This window comes from Lytechinus variegatus, chromosome 3, assembly GCF_018143015.1.
Source record: "Lytechinus variegatus isolate NC3 chromosome 3, Lvar_3.0, whole genome shotgun sequence".
NCBI classification, from domain to species: domain Eukaryota; kingdom Metazoa; phylum Echinodermata; class Echinoidea; order Temnopleuroida; family Toxopneustidae; genus Lytechinus; species Lytechinus variegatus.
In genome coordinates, this window is record NC_054742.1 from 31,940,895 (window position 1) to 31,957,010 (window position 16,116).

Here is a 16,116-nt window from a genome sequence, read left to right on the forward strand (position 1 = left end):
GCACCTACATGGTTTTATTCCAAAAGAAGGAGCTAAATCCACGTAGCGTTTTAATCTGTAAATCAAGGGTTTTGGTTGTTTTAATTAAATCACATTTCCCCTTATCTACTGTTTTTTCTTGATTTTAAAAATCTGGCATTCAATGTAAAATTTTAAGCATTTTAGATTTTTAAAATTGTATTTAGTTTATTTTTTTGAATCAAACCTTAGTCGAATATCCATTTTTGTAAATTTATGTTTAATGATAGAAAATTAGTAATTGAGCATGAAACACACAACTATTGATAGCAGAGTACCGATATCAACTTATCCATTGAGAATTTTTAAAAAATGACAGACCCTATTTTTTTCATCATTTCTATGGACGGCAAGTTCATGTTTTAATTTTAGAGCCGAATCCAATACAATATCTATGAAAAGAGTAAATTTTGTTATTTTCATGAAAATTTACACAGAAGTTGTGAAATTGTATCTCCAACATGCACTTAAATCTGAATGCATACAGTGGTAAAATTAAAGCTCAAGTCTACTTGTCAAAGAAAATTCAATCAGCATAATACTGAAATATTCATCAAAATAGGTTTGCTTAATTTTATGAAACAGTTATGCACATCTTGCTTGGTATGCAAATTAGGTAACTGATGTTGTCACTCACTCATTCACCCACTATTTCTTGTGTTTTTTATCATATGAAATATAAAATATTCTAATTTTCTCATCATTGTCAAGTCCAGTGAAACAAAGTTTAGTTCCTCTCTGTAGTAGAATTACCATTCTTTTTATCATTCCATGGTTCAGTCAATTAAGTTGGTCCTTATTGTTACATATCACTAAAACTTGCAATATCATATAATTCAAAAAATGAACAACACTGAAATAAATAGTGAGTGAGGAATATCATCGACTCTCTCATTTGCAAACGGCTGAGTTGTGCATATAACTATTTTATGAAAAATAAAACATTTTTATTATAAATATCTAATTTTGTGATAGATTTTAACACTTTCAGAAAATATATCTTCTCTCTCCCTCTCCCTCTCTCTTTGTCTTAGTCGCGATTTTATTGTAATTATAATGTTGAAAAACTTTGCTCGCTTGATTCGCTCTCTCACAACTTTTTTACAATAGAATTTGCCCGATATGCCAAAAATGCCCCCTCAAAATTTTTGGCTCACACGGGTCCGCCTCCGTCTTAAAATACGTGGTCTGCCTAGGGCATGACATGAATTGTGTGTCATAGGCGATTGAGTAATAAAAGACCAACTGGCCCCGGTCTCCCCTACAGTTGTATTCTACAATTTTTGTGTTACATGCATGTTATCTTTGTAAAGTCACATGGATTGGAAAGGAAGACCTTCGGGTTATAGTTATTTAGTTAATCTTTTTCCTTTCCCGGCATCCATGTGACTCTCCTTATCCTATTGTTTGTATTATATGTTGTATTATGTTTGATTTATGCCGAATGAATAATAATCATAATAATAATAATTATAAAACTTTTGAAATTGTGAAGGTCCCCAAAACATGGGCCTATCCACTGTCACTGAGAATTAGGGGGTGCTGAGCATGTCACAGCACCCCCAGTAGATAATCCTCCGTGGCCAGGTCCATGCCTCAAGCCTCTTTAGCTGCATAGCAAAATTAATATTTATAAAAAGAATAGGAAAAACACCTTGCAGGAATATGCTACTTCAGTAAAATCGGCCCATGATTAAAATAGAAATCGGTTTTTATATGCAAAGTAAATTCAGCTGCGCAAAAATGGGTTCAATGAAAAGTCTTTTGGGCCTATACATGTAGATCAACTTAATCATCTGCGCGGTCTCCCAAGTCTGCGCACCCCCGTATCTGCGCAATTCTAGTAAAAGAAGATAAGCAACGAGCACAAACTTTACACATGCAATATATAGACAGGTATTCACAAAAATATCTGACTCAAAATGGTGGAAATATAATGAATTCAGGGCATTTCATGTGACGGCCTCAAAATGCAGCTTTTCTCATCAAAATCCCCAAATCGTGTGCAAAGTGAATGAGTGCGCAGACGTGGGGTACCATTTTTTTTTTCAATCTGAAAATGACTGCACGAGGTTTTTTCAAGAAAATCTTTTCTTTTTTTTCTTTTTTTAATGAGAAATTTGGTACACTTACTCTTAATAACATAAGGAACACTACTAACCAAAAGATTTTGTGAAATAAGAAGAAATTCATGTTAAATCTCAACTCAAATTGTTAGGTGCGCAGACTTGGGGCCCACCATCATACATATTTATTTTTGGTGTCAGGTTACTCCTCGATTTTGTATTGAGCCGAAGTCAAACAATATTTTGCCTTCATCTTTTTTTTTTTTTTTTGGGGGGGGGGTCGCCGATCAATAAGTGCGTGTGTATGTGGGGGGGGGGAGATGCTATGCCAGTGAAGTTATCGACTTTTTTTCACTCTAAAAGCAAAACCGAATAGCGCATAAAAATTACGTTGTTGATTTTTGTTCTCCAACTTCAGTTACGTTACGCTGCTTGGCAACAGAAAACAGCTCACGGGGAAAATGGCGAAATTTGTAATTGCGGGTGAGAATGAATGTAGTTTATACTAGGTCTTTTTGTATTGCTGATCACATTTTCGAAATTCGTGCTTTTTCATATATGAATAACGAATAGGGCTTAAAGAGATAGTTAATGTGAAACAACAAGAAGAGTTTGATGATGGTTCGACAGTTACCGCCGTCGTTCTTCACAATCACAACAATACGGTCCCATATGTTGCAATTTATGTTGGGATCAAGTATCGGTATGGTAGTGGATCGTATTGGTAGGGCGGGTCCTAAAGCTACGCGGGTCCTAAAGCTACGCACCACTCATCGCGCATGCAGTTTTCAATGGCAAATGCGCACTCTGTGTGTGAAACTGACTGCAGAGTGACGAACAATTCCTAGTATTAGTATTCATTTTTTGTAACAGAGGCTGCAATAAATCTCTAAATGCAGAGAAAACCAATGGCTGTTTGGAATTTCGGAGTTATATTCACTTTAATTTCATATATCCTATAATAATGTGAACATAATTTAAAAATTGAGGCACGGGAAATACTATTTCATTGCATGATCAATCGAGTGCGTAGCTTTAGGACCCCGTCTACATCGGGCGGCGAAATCAGGAGGTGTTCGGAAAACACAGCGGGATTTTCGTATTAGTGAGTTCTGGGATATTTTCTTCTATGGTTAATAATCTTTAGAATATTTACCACAAATTAGTGAAAGATATTTTGTTCAAATATTGAAATTGGCATAGTTTTTATCGTTTGAAAACAAACTGCGTAGCTTTAGGTCCCCCCATCATACTTGTTGAAAAAGTTAGGCCTATCGTATTATCGAACGTGTGTTTTCTATGGAAAAAGGAAAGACTTCCACATGTCCCCTCGGGTCCACTAATTAAAAAAAATACTTCTCCAAAACCCCCTTCTTTCGTTCTCTTTTTTTTTCTTATCTTCCGGTTGGAGCTTGGATTCAAACCTCTCGCTGCTGATCGAGGCATCTTCTGTCTGTCACCTTATTCACTGAGCTAGCAGGAATTGTTGAAAGCCATGGGTTTCATAATGGTTATTGGGGGGGGGGTTCTTATTTTTATTTGGCAACCAGTCAAATTTGACTATTTTTGCCATATCAACCGATAATTACGACTAGATCTAGTCTACTCTCCAAGAGTAGGCCCTATTGGGTATTTATTTTTCTGACTTAATAAACTGATGCCATTGGGAATTACACACACTCAAATTTTTGACGGAATAAAGCCATATTTTGGTATGTATCCAACTGTTCCTTCTTAAATCTTTTAGATATAGGGCCTGTGTTAGATAATCCTTGATAAACCTCCATAATTTTTTTTCAATTTTAGTGGAGGGGACATGAAGTCTTTGCCTGGAAGGGTTTGAGATAACAAAATTACCATGACCATGTTTTATTATTTCTAGAATATTAAGACTTTGAAAATGTGTTTTTGACCATTTTTCATCATCTTTCTATTCAATTTCCCTTTGAAAGAATGTTGCAAAGTTTTGAGCGTATGAAATTATTTTCTGACACGTACGATACGCGCGTTCGGTAATGCAAGGCCGGTCAGTTTTACAGTCAATCACTATACCAAACGGGCAACGCTGTATTTTGGTTGTTCCGTACCTCAAGTGATGTTCGTGCACTCCACTTCACTACCGAGCTAGTATGCTCCCCTCCACCTACCCGAACCTCAAAGTCCAAAACTCGCTCTGATAGTCCAAGTGCAGAAGGTGGGAAAAAGTGCATAATTATTGTAAAAATCCTACACCAAATTAGACAGCTTGCAGCTGTCTGTTTCGAGGAGTTTTTTAACATTTTTTTTTTTATTTCTCCTCGTACACAGACGGCTTGCTATCGTCATGCAGCCACCATTAGGGGTTAACAATGCAAAATCCCCCTGGCGGGACTCATCGATTTTTGTCTTTATTTCATGAAATATATAAAAAGAACTGTAGTAAAATAAATATTAGTATTCCGTTTTGGCCTGAAATGCACCAAAACGGGGAAAAATAAAATGAAGGGGGAAAAACAGTGACTTAAACTTCGGCTGTCGGGCAACTTCACTTCCCTGTTTTGTCTGAACTTACATAAAAATATGGCCATTGAGCCCCTGTACAGATCGAGCTAGAACTTCGGTTCTGTATTTGGTGAGTGGCGCCAACGGAGTTCAGCGGAACAGCCAACATACATGTAACAGAGACCGAAGCTTTTGGTCTAACATCAATCTACCTTAAAATTAATTTACACCTGCCATGCATATACATGTATCTATAAATATTCAAACAATCTGACTAAAAATGTTTGAAAATATTGAATTTTAAGCACTTCATGTAACAGACTCAACTACTCAAAGATACATTTAAAAAAAAATTTAAATCCCTGAATTATGTGTAAAGTTAGAGGGTAGGCAGAATTTGGGCACCATTTTGTTTGATCTGAAAATTACTGGATGAGGTTTTTTCCAAAAAAATCATATCTCTCCAACATTTTTACAAGATATTTGGCAGACTTATGAAGAATATAAGGAATATTATCAACTGAAAATATTTGTGGAATTTAAAAGAAATTCATGTTTAATCTTAAGTTATAGTTTATAGGAGCACAAATATGGGGCCCCCCTTCATACTCTCATCTTGTAAATCTGGCATGTCATGATTCATGGACTCATGCCCATCATCCTCATCTTTTGCTTCCAAGTTCTTTTTTCAAAAGTGGTTTCATCCAATTCCAACAAAAAGTCAAGTTTGTCTGTCCAATGAAGATTTTTTTATTGTTAGATGTTTTTGTTAATGAGTTTTGCACGTAATTCCCAAATGCTTTTCACTTTCTCTAGAGTTTACTGTATGCATGATGTTGAAATGGGGAATCACAGGTTTCCCTAACTCGACATCATGCATTTGCATTTGTCACAATGAATAGGCCTATTGCAGAAAAGCTTATAACTCAGAGCTTGAATTTCAAGCAATTGTTAAAAAAAAGATAATGTTAAAATCTCAACAAATTCATTAAATCAAGTTTAAATTAAGTTTATGAGAAACTGCCTCTGGCTGATTTGCCTGCAAATCTACATGTGTACAGTATGTACAAAACAATGTCAAGACAATGCACTTTGCATAAAACTTTGGTGCCAACATGTACATGTATATGTGTGCAATCTGCATAATGGGTTCGTTTTTTTTACAACCTTTGAATTCTTCTATTGCAAATATGTACATGTAGGTTTTACAGTCTTTATACATGTAAGTCATCTTTGGTATGAACTGTGGACGAGGGCATAACAAGGCCAGTTAGGGCACCTTACCTAATAAGTTCATGTACAGTATATGGTCAAAATACATGTGTTCAGATTGTTCACAGTTATTAATTGTTTTATCTTTTCAATTAAGCAATAATACATTAATTCTGCAATATGAGTAAATAAAATGGGCTTGCCTGTATATTCAACTTCAATGTAAACTCTGAAGTTGTGGTTTGATACATGTATATACATGTAGGTCTAGCCAACAACATATTTGGTACTCAATCCATTGATAGACTGTATCTGTCAGGGAGAGTTTCTTTTTGCAAGTGAAAGAACACAGTCAACATAAGATGAAAAACAATTTTTATATCTTTTATCTTTTATATCCACTATTTCAGCACAGAGTTAGATAGACCATGGCTAAAGTTCAACTGGACTTTACAATGTTGATGGTGTTATCCTATCAGTGGTATGTGTCTTATTTACAATGTGTCCTTTTATGGGCAAATTCATTAAATATTACTGCATGGTCAGAAATCCATTTACATGAAGTTTCCAAGTATGTACACATGGTAATCAAACACTGATACTTACCTTTAAGGTTTTTTACTCTGCTTGAACCAATAATCTGTGAATTTGGTTTTCATAAAGAAATTGTTTTTGTATATATTGCAGGCAGGGCAAACTGCCCCTATTATGCTAAAGTGGAACTCCTTGCAGATGAACTGAAAGCCACTTTGCAGGATTTTTCTGTACACAAAATTGTTAAACAACCAGCAGAATGGGAGGTATGTATCTTCATATCTAATTCAATGTCTTTGGAAAATTGATTTACTTGTTAATTCATTTATTGAAAGAAATTAAGCATTTTTGAGGTTTAGAAATATTTTGCGTTGGTACAGTTATAGCTCTGATTGATCATTAAAAATTTTAGTGACCAAGCCATGTAAATTTAAAACTATTTTATTTTGTTTTAATCTTAAACTTATTGTAAGTGGATTGAATATTTATTTATTTATGTTAAGTTGTTAAACATCTCCATGTACCTTCTTGAATCAAACATATGTAGCTTTCCTCTCACTTGGTGAAATACTAAAATCTCATCAAAAGATTATGTTCGTTAATGAATAATGTTTAAATGCATATTGTTTCATCTTTCATTAATATGTACAGGATTGGCTACAACAACAATGCAAACAGAACAACTGGTCATTCAAGAAATCACCAATCGTTTGGAGAGAACTTATTGAAAGAGGTGGCAAAGGAGTTCTTATAGGTGGCTCAAACGAATTCCAAGAATATGCCTATAGCTATTATGGTGTCTCATCTGAGCAAATGAGCATTGACATGACCAAAATTGCATCTGAGAATTTGGAGACAAAAGTTGTTGTTGATGCGGAGGAACAGCATAGACTAAGCCTGAGTAAGCCTCTTCAAGTATGCATCACAAATTCGTCTAGTCCTATAGCCTATCACATGGTCAATGAAATAGCAAGAGGAGATGTTCTGGGACATGACAAGGAAGTGAGCATTAGACTCTTGACAAAACCTGCAGACAAGGACTTTGTAGAGGGACAATGCATGGAAGCATTTGACCTAGCTTGTCCATTGCTGAGGAATGTGAAGGTTCACACAGATGCCACAGTAGCTCTTACTGGCGTACATGTTGCAGTGTTTCTTGATGAGTTTTGTTTGACAGAAGAAGAAAGTGCCAAGCTTGGGGGTGTCAGCCAAGAAGGTTGTGCACAGTTTGCTCAGTATGGACGCATTTTGAACCAGTATGCCGATCAAGATGTCAAGGTCTTGATCAGTGGTAAAGGCAAACTGAACTTTTCTGCACTAATGCTCAAACACAGTGCCCCAAGGATTGCCCGACAGAACATTATAATTACCCCACGACTTCAGGAGAATCGAGCAAAAGCAGCCATAGCTAGGAAGATCAACGTCAATTCTGCGAGCGTGGCTGATTTGATCATCTGGGGAAACATTGGGGGTATTACTCATAATGACATCTCAGAGGCTCGTGTGTTCAAGTATGAGGGAGCTGTCTGGGGTCCACCTTCATTCTCAAGGCCTGTGACAGAAGTTGTTCATGATGAAAAATGGCTCCAGACAGAGTATCCTCAACTTCTCCAGAACCACCCCAATGCTTTGGAAACCATGCTGAATCACAAAGTTGCCATGTCAGAGGCTCATGCTGTGACAAGTGTTCTTAACCACTGGTTCAATGGGTCACCCGATAAAGAAGTATTTTCACTGGGAGTTTATTCAGATGGTAAGCTCTCCTTGCATAACCTAGACATTTATTCTAAATTAGTATCAATAAAAGAATTGAAAGTATCACTAGAGAACGTTTTTTCTTCGTTAAATAAAAACTATTAAGATGAAAAAAGGAACTGAAAGACATGAGGGAAATTGTGAGCGTAAACTACCCAAGTCAATATAAAATATGAATGTAGATAGCATCATAATTAATGATTGAAAAAACAACCTGCCAACCATTTCATTAAAGAACTTGTTGGATTTTTAATATAAATAAGGTATGCTTTGTTTGACAGGTACCAAATTTGCTCCTCAGCCAACAAAAATCAAGCAAAGTTGAGGGATGTTACAACTTGTCAGCGAAAAATTTTGCAACACTCTGAAACCAACCCCCAAATTACATGAAATTTTCTCCATAGGTTACAAACAGATTTGACGATATATTTTCATCTTTGGTGGGTTTAGATACATGTACTCTTCAAATTTGTGATCAGATTTTCACAATTGCCATGGATGTTGTTGTTTGAGACGTCCAAGTTTACTACACATAACCAGAGCCGCGGAAATGGGGGGGGGGGGGCTTCAGTCCCCCACTTTCTTCCAAAACTGTGTACAAAAACGTAAAATGACCATCTTATTTTGACTTTTTGCATGGTCAGCCCCCTCCACTTTCAAAACCATCCCTGGTAACAACATTAATAATGTTGTTGTTTGTTTTAATCCAACAAGTATTTAGATAACAGCAGTGAGAACTGGAAGTTCATGCAAAATGTATAGTTTTCATACAATGACTTACTTTTGGAATTATTTAGACAGTGAAACTACCAAATGGAAATTTTAGATTATGTTTTTAAACTTACTACCCGGCCTTCCTTTGATGCTTGATGGAAAGCAACAAAATTCATCCTGTCTTATTTGTGCCTCCTACTGGATCCACAACTGCCATCAACTTTCACTATTAAAGAAAACAAATATGAAAAAAAAAAATCTTTAGACTGTGATACAAGTATAAAAGACCTTTAAAAATAAAAATATATCTTATGAATGTAAATAATCTTCACAATCATTTTCATTTTCCACCTTTTTCAGGATGGTATGAGTTGCCAGTGGACATCTTCTTCTCCCTTCCTGTCAAATTTCAGAAAGGTGCCTGGGAAGTTGTCCAAGATCGTCAGATTACCCCTGAGGTACGGGTCCAGCTGGATCAGATCACCAATGAGTTGATTCATGAAAGGTATATTATCTTCCCCCCACCCAAAGCAGATACCCCTCCCCCAGAGTCCTCCATCGAGGGAGAACCAACTCCAGTAGAGGATGCTGGGATGGTTTTTGGCGAGGGAGAGAAAGAGAAGGGAAAGGAAGGATCGTCATCAGGAACAGAAGGTGAAACATCTTCATCACAGGAGTCAAGGTCAGGAAACCTTTCAAGGATTGCAGAGGAATCAGAAAGCGATGCCATCAAAGGAAGGCCGGAGAGTAAATCTGAAGGAGAAAAATCTAAACCAGCAACACCACAGGCAGCTGAACCTGTGTAGATATATCAAGAACGGTTTACTGGTGACTAATGGTCTTTGAGCATTCTTTACATGAACAGGATTTTTTTTTTATGAAGACAAGATTGTTTGTTGACTAGCAAATGATTTCCTTCCAATCAAATTCTAATTTTTAGGATGCTAATTATATCACCATCATGTTAGTGAAGTTCAGGTCCACTCACAACAATACGTTGCAATTGATAAATAGTGAAAAATTAAACAAATTCATCCGTGAAAGTTTCATCATAATTAAATGTAAAATAAGAAAAATGCAATACCGGTATTTGAAAAGTTTGCTTAATTTCACTAAACACTGAAACAAATCCTGGTCAGTATGCAAATGAGGGAACTAGAAATGTCACCCATTTACTATTATTTTGTTGCATAGAATTTGAAATATATTTATTTTTTCCATATTATAATGCTAAATAAGTTTTGATTCCTGCTGGTAGGGCATGTGGAATTACTTTGGCTCCAACGTAGATAGAAGTGCTTTCTTGTCAAATATTGAAAAATTGAAATATTCTGTAGTTCATTTAATGAAATTCAAAATAAATAGTGAATGTGTGACATTATCAATTTGATCTCATTTGCATATCACCTGATTGTGCATAACACTACCAATTTTCATGAAAATTTCATTGTTTTTTTTTTCTGTCCATGCAAATAAACTTTGTTGTAGTGGACTTTACCTTTACGATAGAATAAATTTCAACATTCTGCCCAGCAGTGATTATAGATACAGATTCTTAAACGATTCCTTAGAAATGCAGAATGTTTTTAATCCTTATTATTAACAGGGATACTATAGTATAGTATAAATAATCATAATTGCCCAATATAACAAAGTAGTGCATGAAATTGTTGTAATATTCATAGTACCACATATCGAGAATGCTTTATTTCATTCATTTTTCTTTTGACGGCATGACACGAAGGTGAAAGAAACTTTGTGTTCAGTCAAAATTTATCATAATGCACTTAAAAATGATGAATAGGTTAGCTTGTGTTTGATGTAGCTTCCATTATTAATTAACTAGATGCCTTCATTGATTAAAATGAATGTGTGCACTCTCCTTTATATTGTATTATATTACTGTATCATGAACCTTTGTTCCTCTATACATATATGTCTTTCTACATCTGCATTTAAGGCAAAAGTTTGTCTTTTTTCAATGTTCTAAATGCACCTTAACGCCCTCTACCTTCGACTTAACTTCTGTGTATTATTACAGAATAAGCCCATTCATAGACATTGCCCTTATGTAGGATGTATGCATATATATATATATATATGTTTATATGTATTATATATGAATTTCAAGATTAAATGTGTTCTTGTATTGTACATACTGTTACATGTAATATGGGGAAACTGGTCTCTGTATGTAATTGCAAAGCTCCTTATAAACAGCTTATTTGAGTGTTGGTCGGCTGTGATGCTATTGCACTTCGCATGACATCAATGTGTACATGTATCTTCCACACTGTAAGGATACTAGTGCTTATTACAGTGCTGAAGATGGCGGTGCATCACTCCATCTATTGACCTTTTTCCTGTTGGCAAGGGATTCCGAATTCACAAACATGGCTGGGTTTCTCCATATTTATGGTAACATATACATGTACAGTGTAGATGTAGTATATATTATGCAAGCAGAAAGTTAAATAATTTCACCAGACAATATAGTGCCCAAATTGCTGTGATGCATAGCTGTCTACTTTTCGAAACCACCAAAATTGTGCTTTCTTTTCTAATTCTGTTTAACTTCCTCTTACAGGTATCTGCCTGTTTATTGAGTTGAAATTGATTGATATTACTAGGAAAATTTATAAATTTATTGACAAGGTCTTTTGCTTTTGTAAATAAGAGAATTGTATATAATATTAATACTATTGCTTTGTACTTGATGCATTAAAATGAAATTATATTTGAATTTATGCAGGTACATGCATGTATGTTCATAGTAAGCAAGAAAAGTGTAATAAAGATTTTATTTACCATTATATATAGCATCGTACTACAGTAATGTCATGGATTTGTTCATATCAACTGATTGTACTTGTAGCAGTGTAAATCTGACTTAAAGTCTGTAACATTATGTTTGAGAATTGCGGATGGTTTGAGGTGTTATATATATTTGTATTATTTTTGGGGGGCACTTGAAATAAATTGAATAAACCGTAAGTGAAAAAAAAAATATTGTACACATATTTTTTTTTTCATTTCCTTTTCAAAATAGAACCAGTGGAACTAAAGTATTGCATACATATCTTTACTGATAGGTAACTCAGTTTGATTAATGCAATCACAGAGAAAGCATTTCAAACTTCTTAAACAGTGGGTTGATACTTGTGTTGATTTCAGCTATTTTCTAATTCTAACCTTGTAGGTCTGTCTGTACTAACTGACTCGAACTGGCAATGATTTTTTTTTTAACAGGATATTGACAAAGTGTATGACATATTTCAGTGCCAATAGTGAGCAATTCCCAGCTCTGTGTTCCATTCTGTCCTATTTAATTCCCCCTCGAAAAAACAAGGGTTTGAAAAAGATAGATAGATAGATAAATGGTATTTATTATAGTGAATTATAAAACTTAAAATGCAAGTATACATTTAATTGAATACATACAATGTTCAAGCGTTTAGGCAGTGGCGTACGTGGGATTTTCCAAGGGGGGGGGGTGGGGGCAAAACCGGTCGAAAAATTTGAGCTCGTCAGGGGGAATAGGTATTCAATCTCGTCAGGGGGGGGCAGGGATATGTCATTTGTATGAGTTGTGACTCGTCAGGGGGGCAGACTGCATGCCCCCTCTGTCCCCCCCGTAGGTACGCTAGTGCGTGTAAGTAGATAAAATACAGCATACTGTATAGGCCTACCATTATCTTATGATACAATTAAAACAGAATTACATTCATGCATAACTGTATTGTCAGGACTAAGAAAGATTTTTGGAAAGGAGAAGGCAAGGAAAGAGTATTGAGGTAGAAAAAAAGAAGAAGAAAAACCATTAAGAATGATAAGATAGATCCTGACAGGAACATGTTACAAATACATAAAAAAAAGGATAAAAAAAGGGCAAGTTAAGGCAACGAAAATGACAAATAATCCTAAGAGTAATATACAAAACAAAAAGCATAATCATTCAAGGGTTTTTGTTGTTCAAACGGATTGGGCTGTTCCACATACACTTAGTTTTACATCTGGGTTCGTATATCTTGTCTTTCGTAGATTTATTGTTTCGTTGGGGGAATGAACTGTTCAAACTGAACTGTAAATAATAAGTCTTTTTGAAGAAGGCGACACTCGGACCATTTCGAAGTTTTTCTAATTGTTAAAAACAAAGAAATACATAAGAATAAAAAAGTTAGTAAGCACAACATTTACCCTTTTTGTGCCAGCTGGATCTGAGGACATAACTGAATCTGAACAAAAGTTTATATCAGACATCTCCAGCTTTTTTCACTAAGTTTCTATCATTTAAAGTGGGTTTATATTTTGTTTTTCATTTAATTCTTGTTTCTCCACACTTTTCCAAGCTTGAAAATGATTAACATACGGAAAATCAAGTCCAAACCATTTCATGTAAATCACAGTTCAGTGTAAAGCAAATATCGTCACGATGGCCTCGGTGTGGGGGAGTGGGATGGGGTGCAATGCTCTCTTCGAAGTGTTTTGGGCAAGGAAACAAGTTTTGAAAAGGTAAAATATATCTTCAAATCAATTTTACTAGCTAAATTCTATGTGTTCTTCATGATTAAGGTCTACTTTTATTCGCATCTATATTTCAAAGTTCTGCGCAAATCATTTTTCACTAACTTCAAAAGTAAGTGATGCTCACTCAAGCGGATTTATTTTTCGACAGTTACATGTATATCGTCATTTGCTTAAATGGATCTTTACCAATGTTTAAATTTAGAAAAAATCTTCATGATATTGCAAATGTATGATTATACAGGATTTTTTCTAAGTGTAAATTTTTTTTGATACGCACTGTATAATTCTTTTTGAACCTTTCATATTCTTTAAAAAACCATGATAACTAAATGTTAATATGACAAAATAACTTCCTAAATAACCAGGCCACTGCTAAATTGAATGCACTAGTTATGAACATGGATACCCAATAGCGAAATTGAACGACCTGTCTTCAGTCATGTGACCTCCGGTGTTAACTTGAGTGCACTATTGCGAATCTGATTTATGTTTTTAGACTTTTGATTGCCCTAAAGCTGAACTGAATGCCCAATATGATTTTTTGGCGATTTTGGATGACTAGTTTGAATTCTTGGTTGCCCTTTAGCGACATAGAATAAACTATTTATACTCTTGCATGCATTAAGAGCGAAATTGAGCGGGAAACCCTATATTATTATTATTAAACTTGGCCATAAGCTTAATCAAGTATTACTGAACATCCTTCCTGAGTTTTGAGTCACATGACCAAGGTCAAAGGTCATCTAGGGTCAATGAACTTAGACCATGTTGGGGGAATCGACATCAAAATTTTAACCTAAGGTTAAGTTTTTGAAATGTCATAACTTAAAAAAATATATGGACCTAGTTCATGAAACTTGGCCATAAGGTTAATCAAGTATTGCTGAACATCCTGCGTGAGGTTTGAGTCAAATGACCAAGGTCATTTAAGGTCAATGAACTTTGGCTTAATTGGGGGTATTTGTTGAATTAACGTCGTAACTGATTCATGAAACTTGGACATAAGAGTATAAATCAAGTATCACTACATATCCTGTGCGAGTTTCATGTCACATGATCAAGGTCAAAGGTCATGTAAGGTCAATGAACTTTGGCCAAGTTGGGGTACCATCATAACTTTGAAAGTTTATTGGTCTAGTTCATTAAACTTGGACATATAGGAGTAACCAAGTATCACTGAACATCTTGTGCGAGTTTCAGGTCACATGATCAAGTTCAAATGTCAATGGACTTTGGCCATGTTGGATATTTGTAAGTATATTGGTCTAGTTCATAAAACTTGGGCATAAGAGTCATTAAGTATCACTGAACATCTCATGCGAGTTTCAGGTCACATTACCAAAGTCAAAGGTCATTTAAGGTCATTGAACTTTGGCCATTTTAGAGATAATTATTAGATTGCTGTCATAACTTTCAAAGTTTATAGATATAGCACTGTATAAATGTGGATATAGGGGTAATCAAGTAGGCCTATCACTGACAAGATTTAGGTCGCATGATCAAGGTCAAATGTCAATAAACGTAATATTGTATCATTATATGAATGGTGTTTTTGTGAATTATGATTTCATAGTTATTTTTCAAAGTCAGCACTGCTGATTTATTGAATCGATGCAGGTGAGACTACCAGAGGCATTCCACTTGTTTTATCAGGGTAGCCCTTTCAGTTAAAAGGACTGCTCGACCAAGGGGCCCTGTATCAACAGAAATTACCCATGTATGAAATCTTAAGAGAGTTAATGAAGCGCTTAGAAACATCACGTATTAAGCGCTATATAAATACAATGTATTATTATTATTATTAATGAATAAAATATTGCACAAATGAACCAAAAATGTTGAGAGTTCCTACGTTCCATACGATGCACATTTATTTACACTGGAAGTCTTGATCGTCTCCATATTGGACAATAAAATCAATTCAATGTATCTGGAGTAAGCGAAACAGCGAAGTGACGCTTTAAGCGAGTAATCAGAAATATTTTTTTGCCAACAAATTTCAAATGGGAAAAACCCGCTGAAAGTAAAAAGATCGATATAAACCATGAAATGCTATATGTATACGGAATTTAAAAAAAAAATACATTAGAAATAAAGCAGATTTTTTAATTTTTTTTTTGCAAGGGCGTAGGCTGGGGGTCAATAGGGTGCACGTGCACCCTCCCAATGAGGCAGGAGTCCCGACACTGGCCAGCCCGGGTGGCAAGCAAAATGAAATTTGTATACCCCTTCTGCTTTCAACAACTGATTTTCCAAACTTTAGTTCCACCTCCCCAAGATGCGCACCCCCATACCAATTTAGTTCCACCTTGTTACGACACATTTTGGTAAATTATCAAAATGTGCAGTTGCCAAAATGTGCCGTCACTATGTTAAGTCACATTTTGATATATTTACCAAAATGTTGTTGCATCACAAATTGTCTTCCCGCGACAATTTCTGCTAAATTTGACACCACAAATTGTCGCTCCTGCTGTCCTGCACAAATTGTCGCCTTTATTTACGCGACAATTTGTGGAGGAGGGGACGGCACAAAAATTGTCGTTCAATTAAAAATAAATACGCTGCAACTGCGATCTCGAGTTGGTCCAATAAGTATTTATCTACATGGTCTAATACCCACTACGTCCAGTGCCATTTCGTCCAATGTTGTCTAATGCTGGAAGTCCAATATCATTTCTTTTAGTAGAGATTTCGTCTAATAACTAATTAATCTAAGAGCCACTTCGTCAAAGAGCAATTTTATCCAATAGCCACTTTGTGTAAGAGTAACTTTGACCAAAAGCTACTTCGTCTAAGATTCAATTCG

At 35.4% G+C, this 16,116-nt stretch overlaps 1 protein-coding gene across 2 annotated transcripts; it reads left to right on the forward strand.

The window, feature by feature from the left end:
- The first annotated feature begins 2,481 nt into the window (after window positions 1–2,481).
- Window positions 2,482–11,593, forward strand: LOC121410781 (putative malate dehydrogenase 1B). 2 transcript variants are annotated; one of them, XM_041603091.1, is made up of 5 exons: window positions 2,502–2,567; window positions 6,188–6,258; window positions 6,465–6,577; window positions 6,963–8,064; window positions 9,141–11,593. In XM_041603091.1, the coding sequence occupies exons 4-5, from the start codon at window positions 7,125–7,127 to the stop codon at window positions 9,584–9,586; spliced, it is 1,386 nt and encodes a 461-aa protein (XP_041459025.1). In that variant the 5' UTR covers window positions 2,502–2,567; window positions 6,188–6,258; window positions 6,465–6,577; window positions 6,963–7,124; the 3' UTR covers window positions 9,587–11,593. The 2 variants fall into 2 exon arrangements, with proteins under 2 accessions (XP_041459024.1, XP_041459025.1); XM_041603090.1 differs by lacking the exon at window positions 6,188–6,258 and having other exon boundaries at window positions 2,482–2,567.
- Window positions 11,594–16,116: the final 4,523 nt, after the last annotated feature.